A 24,028-nucleotide genomic window follows, 5' to 3' on the forward strand; every position below is an offset into this window, starting at 1 on the left:
TTAACCTTCACGTCAGCTGCAGTCTCTCCTTCATCTTACATGCGGGAGGGCGGGCGGGAGCGCCGGCTCGGCAGAAATGGGGGCTCCCAAACGTCCCTAAAATCCCTTCTCAAGAGGGCTCCGCAAACTCCAAAGGGGTCAGGAAGAGGCTCCCTTCTCCGGGCTGCAGCGTTGTCTGTGACAAGAAGGGTGAAACAAGCATTTGGAATGCAATAGTCTCCTGTTTGCTGAGTTAGAGCTCTGAGCGTTGTAAATTACTGACTGGACTTTTATTGCCAGACAGACTGAAAACAACAAAAGGAAGAGAGCGAGGCTGAGCTGGACCTGGAAAAGCCCCCTCTGCTGTGGTTTATGTTTACAGAGGGAGCTGGTGGGAGGAGGGACTGAACAAGCACCCACACTCTTTAGGTGAAACAGGCAAATGGCAAAAAAAAAGTCCCTTACAGAAGAGATAAACAGGACATAGCGTAATTACACAGTACTTTGTGCTGCTCCCAAAGTGAAAAAAGGCAGGACAAAGAGGCAAACTGACCACTAGCAAGCAAGGATTTTTGAAGGACACTGCAACTAACAAATCAGAACGCTGGAACTCACTCTGTTGTATACTGTAGTATACAGCAGGCCGAACGCTAACACTCGACCTAAAAAGTACTTCTATCGACTGCATGCTGGAGTGTGTGGTAAGCGTTATTAGCACAGAAATTACACTTACCGAGCGGAGGATGGCCTTAGGTGCCAGTACCAGCATAAGTGGCGGTATGAGTCCTAGTTCGTCAGTTGCTTCCCCTACGGCCCATTTATCTACCACTCCAGCATATACGCATGGCAGCTCACAGGATCGTTTTCCTGTCATCTGCTTTAGTTAATCCATCAAGTCCTACGTCTTCAAGAAGCGTAGAATTATCTGTAGCGCCTCAGAGAAGATCCAAGCGAGCGGTTAACCATAGGTGGCCTAATTATAGGCCACCAATTCCAACACAGTCAGTGGCAGCCAGGAGGCCCCCTCACAGACCATCATTTCAGGGATCTGAAATACTCCCCCACGAGCACTCGTACGGAATGAGGTGGGGTCCACGTAATTCACAAGTGATGATTTGATACACCTAATGGAGGGCTACTTCGAGCTGCTTAGCTCATGGCTCAAATGTGGGTTTTTACCACTGATCCGCTGAGAAGCATTAGAAACCAAGATAGCGTCAAACTTGTTGTCCCATCGCCCTCCTGCCCCCGTGTGGAATGGGAATGCCTATTACCATAAACCCTAGCATGTCTGAGCTCAAACCCGCCTCATAAAGACCCTTCCGAGGTACTATCCAGCAAAGAGGCAACGGGGGTCTCAGTTTCTAATAGTCAATCTTTGCAGAAGGCACGGGCGCATGTGAATCAAACTGGGGGCCACCACAATCACTATGCATGTTAAGTGCAGGTTAGAGATAGAGTTTGGTGATGCTATGAATCTCCAGATTGCCAAGTGTCTACATTCATGACGTCAAATCATGCAAAACACGTCTGTACATCTTCCAATGAGATCCGTTAAGTTTAATCATGCAGTACCTCTGCTGCTCGTGTTGTATTGACTCCTGATAGACCATTCTATTCATTTCAAAATTGTTGCTATTGTGCACAGGTCATCAATGGGAAGGCAGTGACTTGTAGCAATATTAAATTGCTACCATAAGTGCCAACTCATGTTGAAATCCTCTTCTTATGGCGTTCTATAAAAAAGGAAATGGGGTCAACTGCCAGCACAAAGTGGCAGTGTTTCTTTGGGTGTGGCTACAGGTTTACAGACCTGTAGTCCAACCAATCTGTCCCTAATCTCTGATGATCCAACATCTTGGGAGAGGGACCTGAGAAACTTGCAGAGGTGCATTGCCAACCACGAGAGCGGGTACGCATAACACAGCCCCAATATTGCGGACTGGCTCTTCAGTGCAGGCCTTAGTGCCTAACAGAGGTAACATCAATCTTCCTCCAGAGTTAAACCAGCAATATATTGAAGACAGGGCACAATGACCCCCCCCCCCCTTATTGCTGTGGATTAGTATCTGGGCCAATCCCCAGGCGCAGCTATAAAGAAATGTTGTGATTAATTATTTAGATCTGTAGAGAGGGCCAGTTGAGTTACATTTCAAAAACATTTCAGTCGCTGCGGTTGTTTGGCCTATTCACGCATCACGAAAATATTAACAAAGACGATAGGTTCAGGGAAAAGCACATTTTGGGGGAGTATTGTGAGGAGAGAGTAAAAATCCGAGTTGGCGAAAAGTACAGCGCTGGCCTTTTACCGTTCTTTTGCCAACACGGAGTCTGCATTGAATCTCTCATTGGAACTTTCTGACTGGGAGAGGTCCCTTCTCTTTCGTCTAAGAACCAGTTTGGCGGCTTTTGAGACATGGGTGCCAATTTGACTTTTTGGGAGCACCAGCTCTGATCTGTCCTTGTGATGGAGCCTCTACAGAGTCTGTCATGCATTTATTTGTTTTCCTGTGAGTATTACAGCCACCCACGTAGACTCTTTCTAAAACCCCTCTTAAACTCAGTAAGACCTCGTAGATGTAGAGAACCCCTGTTTCACTTGCAATCATTGAACATGCCTGATATTTGTTTTAAAATGTGGTCTTTTTTCAAAGCTGCAGTACACGCGAGGAAAACAGTGGAAGGTTGTGCACTTTGTTTGCAAACCTGTGTTTTAAACTAGTCTACATTATGCTACTAGGGGTTTTCAGGTATTTTTAATTGTCATGTTTTACAATGTATTAATATATCATTATGCACAGGGCACCTTATATAAGTGTCACCAACTGTCTAGACATCCTGGTTGTATTAACAAGTATTGCGGCGCCTTTCGTTATCTGCACAGTTATTCCGTGGGCGACCCCGTGTTCTTAATATTGTGTGTTATTAATCTTTTTAAACATGATGTTTGGTATTGCTCTGTGTCTTTTATGGCTGCTCTAGGCCGAATGAAGATTTTGAATTCAATTGAATGAAGTTTCTGAGTGAGGCTGTTGACATTCCAGGAACATAGTGATAATTATGGCGAGTTAACACAGATAGATGCTTGGGGGCTAACTCAGTCCAGCCTTCTCTGGAATAATGCGTCAGGTAGCCAGGTCCAGTCTTCTTCCATCAAGTCTGTGGCTTGCACCCTTTGTTCGCTATAATTGGTGATAGCGCAACCCTAAGTTTTTTTATGATTGAGAATGGCTTCTCCCTACCAAACACTGTCGAGGGCAAAGGTTTTGCTAATACTATGGGGTAACCTGTCTCTTTAAACGGGATGATCTTAATACCCCATGAGCTAAATAGCTCCGGTCAGAATAAGGTTTGCTGAACGACTCTTGTCGAGGTAAAGGTTCCTAACGTTTGTTCTGCAATTTGATGACCTTTGGGGAGAGAGAAACTCAGTTGCTATGATATCACTGGACTCCAATCTTCTCAGTTCTCGCATGATCTAATCTATGCTCATAACACACAGCTCCCCTCACACCGTTCCATGTTTACTGCTTTGGTTTGGTGTATATATACCCCGCTCACCATCACTGTTATGGCAGTGACCAGGTCAGTGGCCTCATGGTGGTCCTGGGGGTAGCCAGAGCCGAGCTCGAAGGTTCCTGGACTGGTCTCCTGGGCTCCACAGTGCTGCAGCTTTCACTGCTTCACTGGCAGCGGGGAAAGAACGACCACTCCCCGCCTTCACCTCTCCACAGCCTGCGGCACGGGGTCTACAGAGCGTGGTCAGGAACTCTGCCCAAATACCGTAGCCTCGACCGTACCTCCTCCTCCCCCTCCAGCAGCTGCCTGTGGCAACAAATCACACCATGTCAGTACGTAGGCTTGTCAACATATTCCGTAACTAGCTAGCTACTAGCTTTGGCACCAATATCCAACAATATATAAGGGATGCTGGAGGGACAGCCACTGGCTCATAGTAGTCACTGACAAAATAAATGTAATACTGGGGAAAGAGTAGAGTGGACCACTGGGATACTGGCCAGCTCAAATGGTCTCAACTCTACTTCCAACTAAAGGTTATAACAAAACTTGGCTTTAAAAAGATTCTGGTCAATCTCTCCACGAGCAGGTTTCTTTAGTCGTTTTCTGCAGCTGGAACACCTGGAAAATATTACTGGGGGCCACCACAATCACTATGCATGTTAAATGCAGGTTAGAGATAGAGTTTGGTGATGCTATGAATCTCCAGATTGCCAAGTGTCTACATTCATGACGTCAAATCATGCAAAACACGTCTGTACATCTTCCAATGAGATCCATTAAGTTTAATCATGCAGTACCTCTGCTGCTCGTCTTGTACTGACTCCCGATAGACCATTCTATTCATTTCAAAATTGTTGCTATTGTGCACAGGTCATCAATGGGAAGGCAGTGACTTGTAGCAATAATACATTGCTACCATATGTGCCAACTCATGTTGAAGTCCACTTCTTATGGCGTTCTATAAAAAAATAAATGGGGTCCACTGCCAGCACAAAGTGGCAGTGTTTCTTTGGGAGTGGCTACAGGCTTACAGACCTGTCGTCCACCCAATCTGTGCCTAATCTCTGATGATCCAAATTCAGAAAAACTGTTTAAAAACTTGGCTTCTTTTCTTCCTGATGATGTTATTCTGGTTTGATGGCTTCATTATGTTGATTGTCTGCACAATAAAATGCAAGAAGCGAGAGTGGGTTAAGCGAGAGGAAAAGTATGCAGAGATTCTGACTGAACTACAAAACCTTTATGTCAGTACACAGCTCGCATTGTTCCGCAAAAAGACATGGTGCATATAATGTCAATCAAGAAGAATCACTATGTTGTTATGCCATTGGTTCCCCCACGTAGGGTCACCAGAGACCCAAGTGACATTTAGTAACCACCTGCCTAATGCCCACTTTGGCAAGTTACAGATGTCTGCAAGCCCTATGTGGTGCGGCATGCTCACCCAGATACCATGGGAGATATGGCAAGCACTAGAGTGACAATCTCAGTGACTTTCCGCTTACTAAAAGATTGTACATACAGACTACACATACATGACTATCAAAATGGCCCCTTTGTCCAGCGAAAAAGCCACACCCACCTCCAGAGACAGATCGTATATGATGCAAACCAGGTACTCCAAATATTTCTAGATTTTCTGTGCCCGATGTAGCCATCCTGGATACTCTTGGCACACATGTAAAGGCCAACATAAACTCCCTTCATCTTCCTAATTTTTGCAGCGGCAAACATTAATGACTATCCATTTCCCCACATGTAAACGTGGATACAAATTTAATATGTAGTGGGTGACACAGCACCATAACTCAGATACCAAGGAACACAAGGGTTACATCATATATCCAGAAACAATACACCATCATTGCAGCCACTAGGTTGCTCCCACAGTGTGTCATATGGATAAAACATTTATAGGACCTAAGTGCAGCCTCTGAGCTTAGGGAGTTATGCTCCACAACATGGCTATCAATAATGACTAACAATTCTAGGCAACAAACAACAGCCATGTCATGGGCCAACACCATAACTACTTATGCATTGTGTAGTCAGACAGCTGCTGCAACAGCACAGGCTTGTGCTGCCCTCCAGTGCCATTGACCAGAGGTGGCTTGACTATTCCGGGAGATGAGTTGCTGATACATATTCAGTTATGGACTGTTTGTCTGTAAGATGTCATTGGTTTAATACTTTTTTAGTTACTTATTGATTAAACGTTGTGTACAGTGCTGGTTTGTGAATTAGTAGTGCTATTGAAGCCTAATGAGTAGTGCTTGAGTTAGCCTGTTTCCTAGCTCAGTAGTGAAGACATCAATGACCTCGGATCTGGACTTCTTTTTATACAGGTTTGCCAAAATAGCTACAGTATGTCCAGACTGTGGCTGGAAGACTTATTTTGGGACTTAGACCTAGGGATTCTGTCACTCCACCACTGAACAATCTTTATTGTTTGCCTGTTTGCCCAAGTATTCTTTTAAAATGTCTCTACATTTGTCACAAAACCATTTGTCATGAGGGGCCTGTTTATCTGCAGTACTAACTCTGCATATGTATCTTTTTGTGCCGTATTATATCTTCTTGCTCGTGTTGTTTCAGTAATATGAGAATTTGTTGTACCAGAGCAGGCAGCAGTGCTTTATGCCATTGAAGCTGGAATAACTTTTTATTGCAAATTAAAGCAGTAAAAAAGAGTTTCTGGAGCCTCTGAAAATCTGGCTTATTAATATAACTAGAAGTCAGTGCTGTCTGTTGTCTAATCTATGCTATACCATGATGCTTGCAGGGGTTATGGTGGGCTCAATAAATGCCAATTACTATTGGTGTGGTGAGTCACAGACCCCATCCATGGTTGCTTTGCTATCTTCGGGGCCTGTTCCTTGTGGAGTGGAAGCACTCCCAGAAGCTTATAGAAGGGATTACAATTCCGAGTGAAAGAGAGATGTTGTCAGTTTTTGAACACAGATGTTTCTAGCAGTGGCTGGCTTGTGCAGCCAGTTGTGCCATACCTGATCTCAAGCTATGGCAAGATGAATATAGTTTGAATAAACATATAAGTACTGGGGACTGAGACCCTCCTGCCCTTTGAAAATGGCACAGATACCTTTGAATTGTATTCTCTCTGTCACTGTAAGCCAATGGAAATTTGTGAGGGCCATTGAAGATGTGATTCTGTGTCTTTAAGTTGAGGCAAAGACTGACTGCTTGATGTGACAGACTGTAGGATTGCAGTCTCTTTCTTGGGATCAGCAGCATAGCCTAGTCGAGTCATAAACAAATCGTGGCCAACTAAGCATGAGAAGCTGGAGCAGCAGGAAGTTTCTCCTCATTTGCATGATATATAAGTTGATGTCTTTACTCCCTAGTGCAGATTTGATGATCAAAAGAGATTTTCATTGTATCGTACTTCAAAGTTCTTAAGTGTATGAATAGGAGAGTGGGCACCACCCAGTTTGTCCTGCCAGATAATCAGTAGGATGGTATCTGCTGGGTCTTGCACTAGTATCATTTTGGGATTAAAATTCAGATAGTTCCCCTTCATCCAGTGATGGGGTTTTCAGGCAGGTGATGAATGGTACTGTTCTGATCCTCAGAGAGGAATATATCATCATTTGTTTAATTCCGTTTGTCAAGAAATACTTTATCAGTGTAATGGCTGGAAGGGTAAACCTGGCCCATTTCCAGGCTGTACTGTAACATTTTGTTGTCCACTGGATTATACACTGCTGATATATTGGAGATGATTAAGATTTCTGATTGATCCAGATCAACGCACTTGATAAAGTCTTCTTTAATAACGGTAATCACATTCTCAGTTCCTTTTCCTGGTCTAAAGAGTGATTGTTTGTCAGGGACAATGTGAATTAATTATACAGTTTGCTGCAGATAAGAAACAGCTTCTGTCTCCCTGATTTAAATGAAGGGTACATTTGAGATGTGTGTGAAGGTAGCTAGGGCCTGTAGATTGTCCGACGTATTGCTTAGTAAGGGAGTCAGAATTGTGTTTTGCAGTGTTAGACACAATTCATTGTTGAAATAAAATAGTTACTCAAATAAATGACTCTTGACCCAATTAGAGCGTTTTGGTGTAGTAGCGAAGCAAAGGTAAACATGTGTATAGCAGATCTTTAGCTGACTACCTACCTTGACCATTTGCTCAAGACTCATTTTTGTTTACAACTGGATTATTAGCCGAATAATCGAGTTGGTAACAGGGTGTCTAGACTTTCCCATCAGCTGATATCTCTATGATCTGATTTTTCTTTTAAAAAACAGATTTTAGTGTTATTTGAGAACATAGCAACTTCTTTGAATGTTTCTGGCTCAATCACATCTCTGAATTTTACAAATGTCAATTAGGATGTATTACGAATCCTGGGAAGTGTCCTGGCCATTGTTCCAGATTCACTCCCTTGGATCCTAGACTCAGCAGTCACATAATTATATCTACTCAGAGTACCGCCAGAATAAAGGTGGACTGGGCAGGAGCTATGCACCGTGAATTCAGGATTGCTCAGACTAATGTGGACACATTGTGGAATGTGATGTGAACAGAAGATGCTCTCATTCAATGCCGCCTGTACATGGTGTGCAGGTTGAGCACTAAAGAGCCTCACTCCAAAATGAGCATGAGGAACAGGACAGACCCATACATATTAGCAAGCATGTTTGACCTCACTGTCACTCTCATTAAGACATGACACCTGACAAACATACCAGGCTAGACTCAAATCCGCACTCGTTGACCTTTTCAGTATTAAACTCCTTACACAAAGCATCACGTCCTTCCTACTACAAAGCCAGATTTTGGGGTACCACTGCAGACATTGTCAATCACGTTCTCTCTGCCGTGCGTTTCATGCTGAATTGCCTCTATGTTGTCACTGAAACATATGCAGTGCTGTCCAGTCCTGCTGCATTGTTTTACCTACCGACTCATATTGATAATGGGAGGCATATTTCTGGCATGTAAATGCTCTCAGCACTCTCTCTCTCTCTCTGTGACATGACATTTGGCATTTATCTGGCCCTGTTTACTGCTAGCATTCTCTCTCTGTTCTTATCAGTTTCTTGTCTGGCTGCGAGCTCCATAAGCAAAATGGTCCCCTTTACACTATCCCCTTCAGGTGATTCATGATCAGACCTTTCCTAGCCTGTCCCTGAGAAATCATAATTATGGAATGTCCATCGCCCTGGATTACAAAATGCCTCATTCAAGGACTGAGCGTCAGAATGGACCAGTTGCATTATACTTTATATTTTCCCTTTCTCTCCCAACATGGTAATGGAATGGACATTAGACATGGTGATGGTACCTATGCATGAAGGTTGTGCCATGGAATGTGCAGACCATGCAAGAGGGGACAGAGAGAAATGTTGAGGTCCTATGCCATGTCAGGAGCAGAAGGTTCACATGCCTAATGATGTATAGTGGAATACTTGGTCCAAGATAATATTGTACTAGTGGGAGAGTATGAAATACGATGGCAGGCAACCTAGGGGGAATAATATAACTATAAAAGCATGCCTGTCTACCGTGGAGGATTAGCATTCATCAATTTGGGTGCTCAACATGTTATGCCAAATGGGGGCATGTTCCCACTACCCACATTTGGCAGGTCATTGAGATGCTAGGATGTTTCCCCAACACAGCATAGCAGTTTTGTGAAGTTCTGTGACAGACACCATGGTTTATATAGTAGGCTGTCATGGAGGAGGCACCACCAAAAATGATAGTGGACGGGTAAACCTAAATTAGGATAACACTCCTCAGACAGATTTTGCAGTTCCTCAACTGGTGGAGATGGCAGTAGTTTTATCATCAGAAAGATGGGGCAGATGAAACTAGAAGTGGGCAGCTGATGCAGCTAACATTTTTAACTCAGATGCATCATTACTGCCCACCTCTAAATCAGACCCTGAATTTCCTCTTTACTCTCAGGCCCTCAGCAATTTGCCTTCAAAATTAACACTCTCACTCCCTTGCCCTCACACCTGTCACCCTTTCCTCTCCATCAGGAATATACTCGTATTCCTATTCTCAGTAAGAATCATAACTTTCAGCTACAGCCTCACTAGGCTCCCTGTGAGTGACTGTTCCTCATCCATCTCACCTGTAACCAGACTCTCCATCCACACTTTTCAACTCTCTTCCTTCCCTCATAGAGATATGATGATTTGACTATGATTCACTTGGGATTCTTACCACACACATTCTGATAGTGCAATCAAATCAGGGTCCAAGGCTCTCAACATTTTGTTTGTGTAATGATGTCTGCTAATCACCTTTTCTATCCACATTCTCCTGACCTCTCCTCAATTCTCATCTCAAAGTCACTTTGCAGGCCTACCAGCAATAGATGTCCTTCACAGTACTTACAACACAAATCAATGGATGTGGCGGGGAATGTGAAGGGTGGGGGGCAGCAGGTTGGTCGGTACCCAAACTGTGGGTGCCATGTGAGACCTATTGAACAGTGCCCCTTTTTGCTGACTGAACCCTACACACATAGCAAACTTTAGATTTAATGTGGTTGACAGCCTTGTCTCGCTGGACTATAAGTTGGAATATTTGTATAACCAGTGTTTGGGCTACTGCTGAGAGTACTAGGACTCCCTGAGCAAATTGGGGCAGAATGCCCGAAGGATTGACTTTTTTGGTCATTTGCTGGGCATAGAGGCTGGAAAGCTTCCACACTTGGTGATTGCTGTGATTAGATTGCCATGGATAGCCCAAAGGTTCGAATGCAGCAATGGGAGGTACAGTACTAGTGATCTTACAAAATATGGACTGGAGGGCACAGATACTTTATGCTGCAGCACTGAAATGGAAAGTGATGCTTGGAAATACAAGGCTTTTGTTCTACCCTATTCTTAACCCAGAAATAGTTTCTAGAAAATGTGCCTTTATGGAATTGAGGCGGAAATTGACAAGCAGGAATGTCACCGCATCAGTGGGCTTTGCAGGTAAACTGAAAGTGCAATACAAGGGGAAATCATCTCTCTTTCCACAGGTGGACTTGGCCAAGAGGTTAATGAATGGTCTCCCATGGGAATACTTTTCTAGAATTCTTTAACCTACACTATCGTGATTCAGTAAAGTGGGGACGGGCAGGAGTATCATTGGACCAGGGTCCTCTTCAGGAATGAATGTTTAAGCAGGAGTTGCTTTAGGTATTCAGAGATGTTGTTTTCATGTCAGTGATTGATGTCTGTGAATTCCTGCTCCCATTCTCTCCCTTCTGGCCAATATGCCTACGATTATGGACTATACAGAATAATAGCTATGAATGGTCTACTGTTTAATTTGTAATTTTGCTTGTAGTAAAAAACTATATTAAGGGGGGTTTCTTCTTAGAACTGGTTCTGTCACTTTTGTGCATGAGATATTTTCAATAAAAAAATGAATGATTGTATGCTTAAATGAATTTTGGTGGCATATAATTACTCCAAATAGCTTTCCCTTTCAGTGAGTTGCACCACACTGGTGAAACACAATTAGATTGAAACCGGTTTGATTGCTTGTGTTCCCCTTACTACAGGATGTTAATTAGTAGTTCAAGCTGGACTCTTCCTTTTGGAAGAAGATATATTTTTAAACCTTTATTTATCATAAGCCAACAAACAGAATATCATACTGACTATGCAAACATATCATAAGTCAATCAAACCTCAGTCCGCTTACGGTCATCTAAGGTCTTAAAAAATAACAGAACACACACACATTTATATTACTAGCGATTGACAAAAGCCAATATTCTTGAATACATCTCCCCTTCCTTCCAATTTGACCACAGTGTATTAACTCGCTTACAGGCTATAACCTTTTTTTGCATACAGATTCTCATGTCCCATAACCCTCACCATTTTTATATACCATTGAGCAATAGTAGGTATATCCTTTGACTTCCATTTGGCTAAAATTAAAGACTTAGCAACTACGGTAGCAATAAAACAACGCTGTTTAAGTTTGGTCAGGACATTATCAGCCGTGGACGGAATGCCAAAAAGAGCTCCAAGCGGATCAGGAACAATTACACGGCCTAACCAGGTCCTGACCACATTAAAAACATTAGTCCAAAACATACTCAATTCATGACTTACAAATATCATGTGGAGCAAATCCCCAGAATCAGACCCACACCTGAAACATCTACCACTGGCCCCATCGAACATGCGTTTCATTTTTTCCGGCATGTAATACAACATCCATTTACCGTAAAAGGCCAAGGGCCATATTTATACTCCGTTTGCGCCGAAATTGTGTCGTTTTTTTTGACGCAATTTCGACGCAAAACTAACGCCAACTAACGCCATATTTATACTATGGCGTTAGAGGCGAATAGCGCCAAAGTTCCCGGAATGTGCGTCATTTTTTAGCGTGAACCCCTTCCTTGCGTTAATGATATGCAAGGGAGGCGTTCCCGTCTAAAAAATGACTCCCAGGCCTTTACGTGGTATTTATACTCCCGGGCAAAAGAGACGCCCGGGAGTGGGCGTGGCTAAAAACGGCGCATTTGCGCCGCTTTTTAACGCCTGGGTCAGGCATGGCGTTAAGGGACAAGTGGGCTCAAAATGAGCCCAGAGTGCCCTCCCCTGCCCCCAGGGACCCCCCCTGCCACCCTTGCCCACCCCAGGAGGACACCCAAGGCTGGAGGGACCCACCCCAGGGACATTCAGGTAAGTATTTTTTTTATTTTTTTTTAATAATTTTTTTTGGCATAGGGGGGCCTGATTTGTGCCCCCCTACATGCCACTATGCCCAATGACCATGCCCAGGGGACAGAAGTCCCCTGGGCATGGCCATTGGGCAAGGGGGCATGACTCCTATCTTTACAATGATAGGAGTCATGTTGATGGGGGATGGGCGTCGAAAATAAATGGCGCAAGTCGGGTTACGACGATTTTTTCGACGTAACCTGACTTGCCCCATTTTAAGACGCCCATGCGCCATTTTCCCCCTACGCCGGCGCTGCCTGGTGTACGTGGTTTTTCTCGCGCACACCAGGCAGCGCCGGTCTGCTTGCGCCGGCTAACGCCATTCAATAAATACGGCGCCCGCATGGCGCTTCAGAATGGCGTTAGCCGGCGCAAAACTTTTTGACGCTAAACTGCGTTAGCGCAGTTTAGCGTCAAAAAGTATAAATATGGGCCCAAGCGCGTAAAGTTTGCAGCATGAATGGCTTTTCCTGTGATCTGATTATAGTACTTCCATTGTGCTCTTGTTACACTCTGCCTGTAATAATTGTTATATTATTCAAATGATCCGAGACACTATTGTCTACTAGATTCCTACATAGTACCCTATTCCAATTCTCAATACCTGCTAGATGGGAGATAAAAAAAGCTTGAGATATTTTTGAGCCACCTCACACACCTCAGTCGGGCGACTTTCACATAAGTGTTGTATCTGAATAAAACTAAAATACAAGCTTGGGGGCACTGCATTATTCTCCTAGATAAGCACTTGCCAGGAGACCAAACGATTATTAAGACAGAAATCTCCCAACCGTACGTAGCCCAGAGCTCCCCCTATCATAGAATGGCTCAAATTCAAACCAAAGCTTGGGCAGTACTTAAGCTTTAACACTAGGTGAAAATATGGCACCTTAAATCGCTGCCAAATACAATTAAAATAATCTACTGTCATTTGAGGTGTCTTATAACGAGTCCTCTTCGGAAGTCTAGGAATCCGTGTAAATGAAAGAGGATCGAGTCTGGGGATTTTTAGCATTTCATTTAGATAAAAGTTACTATCGCTGGATATTTTTCTCGAAAAAGAAGATAGCCAACTTAGAAGAGCTGCTTCATAATAGTTTTTAAAACATGGTAAAGATAGATCTCCCTCTTCCTGAGTCAACTGAAGAATCAAAAATGTAACTCTTGGATGCTTCTTTTTCCAGGTGAATGTATGAAAGTCAGAATTGATCGCTTTAAAGAAAGAGTTCGGGACCTTAATCACAAGATTTGTAAAGGTGAATAAAAACAACGGCAGACGATTTATCTTTCTCAGGGAGACACGTCCAATAATCGTTAACAGAAGTAAATTCCGTGATCTATCTGTTTAAGTTTTGTAATTAAGATTATACCGATCAGCATAGTCCGACGTAACTCTAACCCCCAAAAACGTGATTGGATGTCTAGCTTGAAAAGATGCACACATAGCTGCAGGGAGAATCTCTGTGGAACAATTAAACAACAAAACTTCAGACTTGATTAATTTTATAACCCCTTTTAGCCGTGAATTCTGCAATGTTATCTAAGGCATACTGAATGTTTGCCCTATCCACCGCTAAATAAAGTACAATGTCTTCTGCATATAACTTGAGTTGGGGAGCTTCTGCAGTAGAGGGGCACATAGATTAATCCTAGCATACAGCACAGGCTAAAGGTTTAATGACTAGCACAAATAAAATAGGAGACATTGGGCATGCTTTCCAGGTCCCTCACTTGAAAGCTATCTCCCCTACCAAAGAGTTATTTATGAATATGGAAGCTTTGGCCCTGTGATACAGTTTTCTTAACAGGTTAATAAACTTGTCTGGAAATGCAAATTTACGCAGAATTGGGAATAATACTTCCCATTCAACTCGATTGAATGCCTTTTCTGCATCTAGCATTATGGTGCCGGCTTTCACTTTCTGACAAAGGTCAATCGCTTGGACCAAACAATGTGTATTTGACGCATTTAACCTCCTGGGTAGAAACCCATTCTGATCCTTATTTATAACCGATGACGCTATATTTGTCAATATCTTTGAAAAAAGTTTACAATCAATATTTACGAGGCTTATGGGGCGATCTGAATTCGGGTCATACTGCGGTTTGTCTTTTTTAAGGAAAGTAACTCCCATTGAATCAGTGAATGAACCCGGTACAGGACCATCCTGAAGAATCTGATTAAAAAGTTGTGCTAGGAACGGAGCTAATTGCAGTGCGAATACCTTGTAAACTTCTACCGGCAGTCCATCTTTCCCACAGGTCTTAGCGTTAGCTGCAGACTTAATAGCCAACTGTACCTCTTCCAAGATTACAGGTGTGGTCATGTAGTCTATCTGTTCTGAGGTCAGAGTGGGAATCAGATGACTGCGTACATGTTACTTTGGTATGAGGATCAATAATTTTTTTGAAAACGTTAGTATTAGCTCACTCTTTCAAAGACCAGGCCAGATATTTACCTATAAATTCATTCTCCTCTTGTCTTCTTTGGAGATAGAAGGAATGATTTACTATTTCTCTAGCAGTCAAAAACTCTCGAAATTCGGATTTAGCCTGATCTAAATTCCCCAACGTAACCTTCTGTGAGGCCTGGGTATGCACTTTTACAGCTTCATCTAAGCTCTTGACGAGCTCAGTATATTTTCGTATCTCTTTCTGTCTCCAAGCTTCCTAGAAAGAGATCGCCTGCCTGCTGAAAAAAGCTTTTAAGGCTTTCCAAACCGAAAAATCTGAGGCCCAATCTATGTAGACCTTCAAAAACTCCTCCAAATTTCCCTTCATCTGCGCAACCCAACTATCTTCCATAAAAAGTACTTTATTAAAGCACCATCTTGTTCTTGGAATGGGAATTACTGCCAACATTACAATAAAACAAATCAATGAATGATCTGAAAATGCATTGCTCAGAATCAAGGGTTCCCCCCATCAAACCGAATTTGAAATTTAGAAGCAATCCAACCATACTGTTGAGTCACAAGAATATTGCGGTGTCGAGACATTTTGCACGCGCCATGGGTCGATAACGGCAAAATTGTGCATAAGATATTACAACATGCAAGCAGATTTAGGTTTATTCTGATGCTTATTTATGCATGAAGTATCGAGCAACAGGTCCTGAATTAAATTAAAGTCCCCTCCTATTATTATGTTCCCCGCCTTATGATGTAACAACAGGTGCCGCTCCTGCAATGGGGAAGGTCCATCCTCTCTGCAGCTATAATAAGCTATCAAGTTTAATACTTAATTCCCCATACGAGTTTTAACCATAATCCATCTGGCTCCCCGATCAAAAACTACCTTAAGAACTTCTACCAACATTGTGCACACGATTAAGATTGCTACGACGCAATGTGCGGTGTGCGCCAAGGCAAAAAAAGTATGTTGTATATCCGAAGATACACGGGGAAAGTGACCACCTGTCTTTAGATGCGTCTCCTGCAGAAGTAGTATATCCACTTTTTGAGGCTGTAATCCAACCTCACCAGTCTTGACATTTAATTCTATTATTTAAGCCATTCACATTGCATGACACAATTCTCACCTGATATTAAGTCATTGCAAATTATTACCCCTTTGAACACTAGAGCCCCACTTGTCCCTGGCTCTCTTGTCTAGCTTCATCCCCTCCCTTCTGAACCCCAGTGCCCCAAACCTCCACCCCCCTTCGCTTAGTGCACTGACATGGCACCAAATGTTCTCTGAGGCAGCCAAAGGCATCTGCAAAAGGAAACCAAAATAGCACATCCCTCAAAGAGGAATACCCCTTAACATAAATAACATGAGATACCATCCATTTCTCCCCCTTAATATCATCATAAAGGACCACCTCCAAAAAACAATTGAACATTTCCACTTATAATTTTCCACTATCATACCCGATAGCTTTCAATTGCATATGATCACTGAGACTATATCTAACACCTGCACTCACATCCTCTCCCTCTTTCCACCCTGACTGCTTAATTAGATGTAAAAATTACTGTGCAGGTTGTACTGAATGAAAAATGTGAAAGTGACCTTTAAAAATAAACTTCAGCTTAGGTTGCTGTACAATACCAGCTGTAGCCCCTACTTGCTGAAAGCTGCAAATCAGGCTCTTAAATTATTTTCTACGGTTTGCTGCCATAACGGACATATCAGAAAAAATCTTAAAGGAAATATCAAATTGTATCTGATAAGATTTGCCTTTTACAGTCTTGGATAAGATCAGTTCCTTTATCCGAAAGTCACCAAAGTTCATTATATTGTCCGAGGATACTTTTCATTTGACGGTTGTGTATTGGGGACGCAATGTGCTCGAGTAGTAGTTATATTAAGTTTTTGTGCCTCAGCTTCTGGATCAACAATTTTTCACCAAGGTTGAAATTAGGTTAGTTACTGTTTGTCCATTTTCTCGCCCTTCTGGAACACCAATAAATCTCAAATTTGTACAGCAAGACGTATTCTCTGCATCGTAGATTTTAGCCTGTAAATCGATCTGTTTGGCTTGAAGTGTAGCAGTAGAGGTATCTGCTGCTCTTTGGCGTCTTCTAAATCAGATGCCCACTGTTCAACCTCAGATATCTGCGTGGTCAAATTCGGCATATTCTGATTGATGAGGTTGAGCTGTTGGTCAGACTTTTTATTAGCATCCTCCTGCGAAACCTTAATTCATCCAGAATTTGAAGAAGTGATTAGGTAGGCAACATACCCTCTTTAAGTCTCCTGGCAACTTGTGTTGCTGGTTGATGATATTCGCATCACCAGTAACTACCTGGGCCTGGTGAATGCCCTTGTATGAGTTTGATTGACTCTTCTGCCTCCTTGAAGGTTCCATCCCCGGTTCTATCAACAGTGTCAGCAGAGGGTGAAGATTATTCCCAGTTTTGTGAGAGGCTGAATCTCTTTTCCTCTGTTCTAGGATCACTGAATTACAAGTCACATTCAAAGATACTCTTTCCTTTGAGGAATCCTTTAACCACCACCCCCACAAATAGGAGATACGTCTGCCCTTTCATTGCCTCTTTAACTACAGCCTTTATACCCCCTTCTGAAGCTGTGATATTATTAACAACTGTCACATTAGTTGTTTTGGGAGCAGGACTGGGCTCTAGGGGTCTTGCAACAGTGCTTGGGAAGCCTTGTCTTTCTCCTCCTCCCTTTCCGTTGAGCCTGGCATGCCTGCCCCCATCTTTTGATGCACCTGTAAAGCATGTTCTGCTTTATCTTGCCCTAGATGCGAGCATAATGAGAAATCCAATGAGGAGGGTGATTGCCCTCCTGTTGCCATATTCTTAAAGCCTTGAGCCATCTTTGCTAATTATTTTGCTGCCTGCACACAGATTTAGCAATTGTCTGATTCCTTTGACCAGTAATCCCGGGACAACCGCTTCATAATATCTTACCCCAATGCAATAAGCAAACATGAGGTTTCTTCCTGGTGCCACAAGCTGTATTTGTGACTACGTGGACCGCCTCTGTAGCCCCTAGTGACCACCTATCCATTGAGCAAGCCTAATGCTTTCCCCCAGGGGATCTAATTCAGCAGATCAGCAACTCTATAGTTCTGAAAATAAACAGTCAAATAAGTAAAATGTGGCTTTGTTGAGCACTCCCTTTATCCAATCCAATTTGCTAACACCCCTGTCGAACTTAGATCAGTCCAAGGATCACCATCTACAAAAATAAATACGCCTACGGGCCTTCTATCCAAGTCATTCATGGATGTGCCCTGTAGATTCCAATTTCAGAAGGCAAACATACAGGATCTGAGTGTGGAAATTATCTGTGAAGAAGGCCTTAGTCAAAAGTGTCAAGCACCAAAAGCGTAGTAATGGGAGCAAGCACTCACCCAGTGAGACCAAATCAAACGGGATCCCGCTCTCAAGCCTGTGCAGTCTGTGCAGGCGGGAGGAGAGAGGGTGATCACCAATAATGGCAAATTTCTCTGAAGTTGGGTTTCAGAGGTTCTCCCGTCTATCTTCGGCCAGTAACGGCAAGACACCCAACACTTCTGCACCTCCATCTGCCATTCTGGATGCTTCTGACTGCAGCCAGACGACTCAGCCGCGGAGCATGATGAGAGCTCCATACGCAGCCCACTCACTCATACTAGCCTCACCTAGTCCCCTTTGTTTGGGAGAAGATCAAGCGGGATTTGCATTTAGTTGGTCCATGTGTGTAGCGGCACAGTGAGCAAAAATCAAAGAATTGACAAGTGGCCTGTGACTGAAATTAATGTAAGTATTCAAAGCATCACATTTTCATTTACATTATTTGTCACTATTGGCTCTGATCTTATTTCTCTCCATATCATGGTGCTGTGTGCAATCTCCATCAAATCTCAGACCTGTTTACTCCTGGGGCCACTCCTAGTATCTCTCTATGCCACATGTCATGATGACCTTAACTTCTCTTGTAAGTTCTCATGCCTACCTGCTGATGAAACCAAAATCTTCTTCCTTCTAACTTTCACACCCAAACTCACGGATGGCTAACTCCCTTTCACTACTATTCAACTGAGTGGCCATGCATTGTATTTTATGAAACTCATCAAAAACAGAAGTAATCTGGTTTCTTGCCATGTCTGCCAGTATACCCTTGCCATTGACACTCCCCCCAGGCACCATTAGGTATGTTGTTTTAAAAATACTTCGAAAGCACATGTTCGCCCTGGGTTTTTAGGCATAGGAACTTAGACACTAATTACGGGTATTGCGGTCCATGAAAGAAAGCAGCTCAACAGGAGGCAGGGCGTAGCCAGATTGGAGTCCAGGAAATGTAAGAAAGAAAGGAGCATAAGGCAGATTTTGGCCACCTACAAACTCATGATCTAGAACAACATTCCCATCAACATCAAAATGGCTCCACCTATTGGTTTTCTGTACTGAACATTCCATATATGTACCTGGACGATGTACGCTGTCAAGGAACATTGATGTGGAATTAAGACTAGTAAATCTATACTTACCCAAATGCACTTACCAGCTCAATATTCAGGCCTCATTTTTTGGCCCATGATCTTTTTCTACTCTGTATACTGACAAATAACAGGTTCCTGGAGCACTAGAGTTTGATTGCATGGTGTTCAGTAACAACCTTGGTCTCTGTCACAGATACCTTTCTTTTTAGTACATATAATCCTTGTTTCATATTTGCAACTATTTTATAGAGGCCACATATTCTGAATGGCAAAAGGGGTCATTACGAGTGTCTTAAGACCGTGCTTTGCAGATAGTGAACATTCCGATGGTGTTGGTGCACCCTGCTGGCTACAGCATTGCCGCCGACTCAATTACGAGCCAGAGACAATGCTGAAGCCTGCTTCCCGCTTGGCCGGCGGGTGAAAACTCAGGTTCCACCTGCCGATCTAGCGGGAAACACGTAATGACTCTCGCTGGGAGGTTGATGTGTAGGCTGCAGCCACCCTGTCAGGAGTTTGTCGGACGGACCTTCCCATCCGCCAAACTCAAAATGAGGCCCAAAGACTATGTTAAGGGTGCTTTATCAGGAAGAAACTCACATTTTTCAAGTCCACATTTCTGTTTGGCTTTCTCACAAGTGTAGAGTGTATCTTCCATTGATATTAGTTGCAGGCAATATTTATTGGTAGCAGGTTGTTTTCAGGGATCCGTCTACCCCCTTCAACCATACCAAGAGTAAATAGATCTACGAGTTTGCAGCATTGACTGCTCAACCACATGGGCATTGACGCATCCCACCCATACAACCTGTCACATAGCAGACACATTAATTTATATTATTTTATATAAAATTAATAACTTATTAAAATGTATTTTCCCCAATTGTTTTTTTTTTGTACCACCATTCATTCCTTTATAGGACTGACCGCTGTACTTTCTCTCACGGCGATGCAGTCTGCACTCAGCAGATTGCTGAGGTGTCAGCTAGATGGTATATTTGAACAGTGAGCCATGGTTGTGTAACTGAAGTGTGCATTCAGTCAGGTTGAACTGTGTCTTACCTTGTTCAGTAGAATCGGGATGAAGCTTGAACAACAGCTCCCACGGATGTAGCACATTACAATTTTTTTTATATACATTTTAGCCTTTGCTGAGGTCCCTCTGTGTTCTCCCACACCTACAACTTCCAGATGGTCAGGGTGTGCCTACCAATGCCCCCTTAAATTGTTTTTAGTAACTTTTTCAGTGCACAGGGACCAAGTGCCCAAGTCCTGTAATGTTAGCTGCAGCAGTTTCTTCTGAGTCACGGTAAGCCAATCAAATCACTTAGTACCGCAGAATCTGTCCTGTTTGTATGGAACAAAAATTGTCAACAGGAGGAAAAGCTTCCTTGGCCAATCAGCAGGCCCAATTTGTTTTTGTAGAACCAACTATCTAGACCAGTGGTTCCCAACCTTTTCACTTCTGTGGACCCCCACTTTATCTTTACTGGAACCCGGGGACCCCCATTGAATCCTTATTGGAATCCAAGGACCCCCTAATGAGTTATTACTGAAAACTGTGGACCTAATCAGTTAATATTATTTAATTTTCTAAGCAGTCGCGGACCCCATTAGGAGGCTTTGCGGACCCCCAGGGGTCCCCGGACCAGAGGTTGGGAACCACTGATCTAGACTCTTCAAGCCTAATCCGCGCACCTCTTTAAACACAATTTATTTTTTATAACGGTTGAATGAATTTACACCAAACCACAAAAAACATATTTTCTGAGTAAAGTTTTGACTTTTTGCCAAATTAATTTTAATACTGTCTGCAATTTTTTCCTGTCTCGGAGAGGAAAGTTTCCTATTCAAATCAGGACTATCCTCCCCCTCTTTTTGTTGATCCCACTTGACAGATTGGCTTGGAACTTTCATGATGTAGCTGATGTGGTTGAACGTTTTTTGGAATGTTCCATGCAGATTTGTCAAACTTTACCAAAGTCATTTAGCAAAACAAGAAAATATTTTCCCTACGTAAACTATGACCTAGCTATTACTACACAGTAGTGACTGCCACTGTGTAAAAAAAAACATGTATATATATATATATATATATATATATATATATATATATATATATAAAGCATTATCTATGTATTTAATTTCGAGACAATTTACTACATATTAAATAAAACAATGTTAGTGACAGTGGAAATTGTATTTTAATTATTGTTTAAAAATATTGATAAATTAAATTAATATATTTACAAGAATTAATTATTAAATACATATTTAATTTGAGTTTATGTTATGTTAAAATATAATATTTACAATTTATATTTCACATTACAATATGTTTAAACATTTTTTTACAGAATAAAAAAATATATTTTTTTCTCTCTGTGAGGAGCTCTCCTCCTACTAATCTTGTTGTATTAGACTCCGCTTCTTGATTTAAGGGTGGTGCAGACATCTACCTAGGTGTAAATCTACACTCAGAAATGGGGAATAACAAAAAAGTGTAGAGTTACACTTAGGGGCCTTAGGGCCTGATTACGAATTTGGCGGTCCGACCGTTAAAGCCATGGAGATGAGGCTGCCGACAAGCCGGCGACCTCACTTCCCATCATATTACGATGTGTCAGCCAGTCAGCGTGGTGGAAACAGTGTGGTTAATGCCGTCTCACACAAGCACCCTTTGAATGTGCACTGTCTTCAGTCATGGTTGTGTGCAGGGGCCCCCTTGAGGCCCCCAGCACTGGCTTTCCGCCGGCCTTTCCAAGGTTTTGCAACCGCCATGGAAAGGCTGTGGGAAAGTGGAGTCATGATAAGCATGGTGGTGCCACGAAGGGCACCACCATAGCTGACTTCGACTGCTGCCAACCTGTCGTGACAGGTCTCCTGGGGGTCCTACTGGGGGTCCTACCGCCACAATCGTAATCTGGAGGTCCGACCGCCAGGAGCGCGGCACTCTGACCGCCACCCCGGGTTTGGTGGTCCTCAGACCACCAAACTTGTAATCAGCCCCTTAATAAATATACACACTTGTAAATATACACAAGCACCTTTGTAAATAGGTTTCTGGATGTTTAACCTATACAACATTCCTCCTGTCAACTCTTAATACTGGCCACGCAGCCATAGAGCCTCATAAGGTTTTCTGCATTGCAGTGAGAGAAACATCTGTCTTAGATTAAGGTTTTTCATCCATAATATTTTATTTGTCCCAGCCTTAATGAGCCATACTCTTGAGCAAAATCGTGCATATGCATCTCAGTTGTATTCCAGAATACTTGACATTTTCATGTGAGACTTTAAGATGAATGAGGCTATTCATCTTCACATGGACTGTGTTTTTTCTCGGGCAGAGAACTCCAACTCATAGAATTCTCAGTGTCTTCTTTTGCACGTGTAGGTAAAGTGACATGATTCAGTTTTGGAATGTAGGTGCAAAATGTGATGTATGCACTCCAAAGCCACGTGACCCATTTAGATCACTTACAGAACTTTGCCCTAATAGTGGAAAGTTGCTACTACACCAATTGTGAAAATAAGAGAATATTCTATGAAAGTGACTGGAGAAGGTGATGCGTTGGTTTCCGATTAAAGGTCATAAATAATGCAAATTGAATCAAAACACGGTAGTGCTACAAACTTGATATGAAGAAATGTTTTAGTAGGATTTGGTTTATGACAAAGTTATATGTAGTACTGATATATTAAATTACAAATAAATACACATTTAATAAAATAGGAAATGGAAAACAAACAATTTAAAGGGAATTTAATGTTGATACCATATGATTGTTTGCTATGTATTTATTACATAAAATGTACATTTAAACAAATAATCTGAAAAAATATTTTGAGATAAAAATCTAAGTTGTGGCCACTGCAATTCTTAATTTCCAGACTAGTGATGTAGGTCTTTCAGCATGAATGCAGTGATATTTTGTTTGCAATCTGAGGGGCCGGTTCACAAAGGTGCACATGTAGATTACCGCATAAAGTATATCGTAAAATAATACATTTTATTAAACAAAAAAAGTTACATTTTAATTTAACATACTAACATAAAATTATTGTAAATATTAATTTTAAACCCAGAACACATAAAAACATATTGCAGCACATAAACTTAAGTGTATTAAGTAATTCGTATATTACATATATATTGAATTTATAAATACTATTTAAGAAAAATAATCTTAAAAATAATCACTCCTAAAGTATTTTTATTTCTATTTAATATGCTTTAAAATTTACTAAATGTTTATAGAATCGTGTTTTATATTTTCCTAAAAAGTTTAATTGAATTGAATAATTATATCACTATTATATATATGTGTGTGTGTGTATATATATATATATGTATATATATATATATATGTGTGTGTGTGTGTGTATATATATATATATATATATATATATATATATATATATATATATATATATATATATAAAATTTGATTTACTGATTTGGTTATATTTTGGGTCTCTGTCTCCATTATTGTCTATGGGTGTGGGTTGCTATAAGTGGCTATATGTGGTGCTCTACTTACTCCAAGGCTGAGCTGAAGTATATTTATTACTGTTTTTGAGATAATGTTTGCTATAGTAACTTTAGAAATGCAGTTTCTGAATAGCAGTTAGCTTACACTTTAGAGGGTGAGAGACTGAATATGCTCATCCTTCCTTAAACCCTTCCTTACCCCTTCTTTATATTCTGCTATTTAGTAGTCAGTATTCCCTAACTTCCAGATTGCTTCTGCATTTACTTCTTAAACGTATTCCTCTGTGTGCAGAGATCTCCGCTCATGCCACAGAGAAGTTGAATGGAAAACATAGAGAGGTGGAGATCTTCGCAGGTGAGTTTGGTATGCGAGTAACATTTTTGTAGTACTGCTAAACATACTACAAAGTGCAAAA

The 24,028-nt window shown here is 41.9% G+C and overlaps 1 protein-coding gene across 5 annotated transcripts in view; it reads left to right on the top strand.

The window, feature by feature from the left end:
* Positions 1-24,028, top strand: part of FBXW12 (F-box and WD repeat domain containing 12) — a 289,079-nt gene that overhangs the window by 220,587 nt on the left and 44,464 nt on the right. Inside the window, exon 10 of one of the 5 annotated variants that reach the window (XM_069206397.1) lies at positions 23,905-23,962. The exons of the other annotated variants lie outside the window; for them this stretch is intronic. Within the exon in view, the coding sequence (XP_069062498.1) occupies positions 23,905-23,947 (43 nt within the window). The 3' untranslated portion in view covers positions 23,948-23,962. Of the gene's footprint in view, positions 1-23,904; positions 23,963-24,028 lie in introns of those variants that run through there. 5 annotated transcript variants of the gene reach the window in all.

The sequence above is a fragment of the Pleurodeles waltl genome, chromosome 9 (assembly GCF_031143425.1).
Source record: "Pleurodeles waltl isolate 20211129_DDA chromosome 9, aPleWal1.hap1.20221129, whole genome shotgun sequence".
NCBI classification, from domain to species: domain Eukaryota; kingdom Metazoa; phylum Chordata; class Amphibia; order Caudata; family Salamandridae; genus Pleurodeles; species Pleurodeles waltl.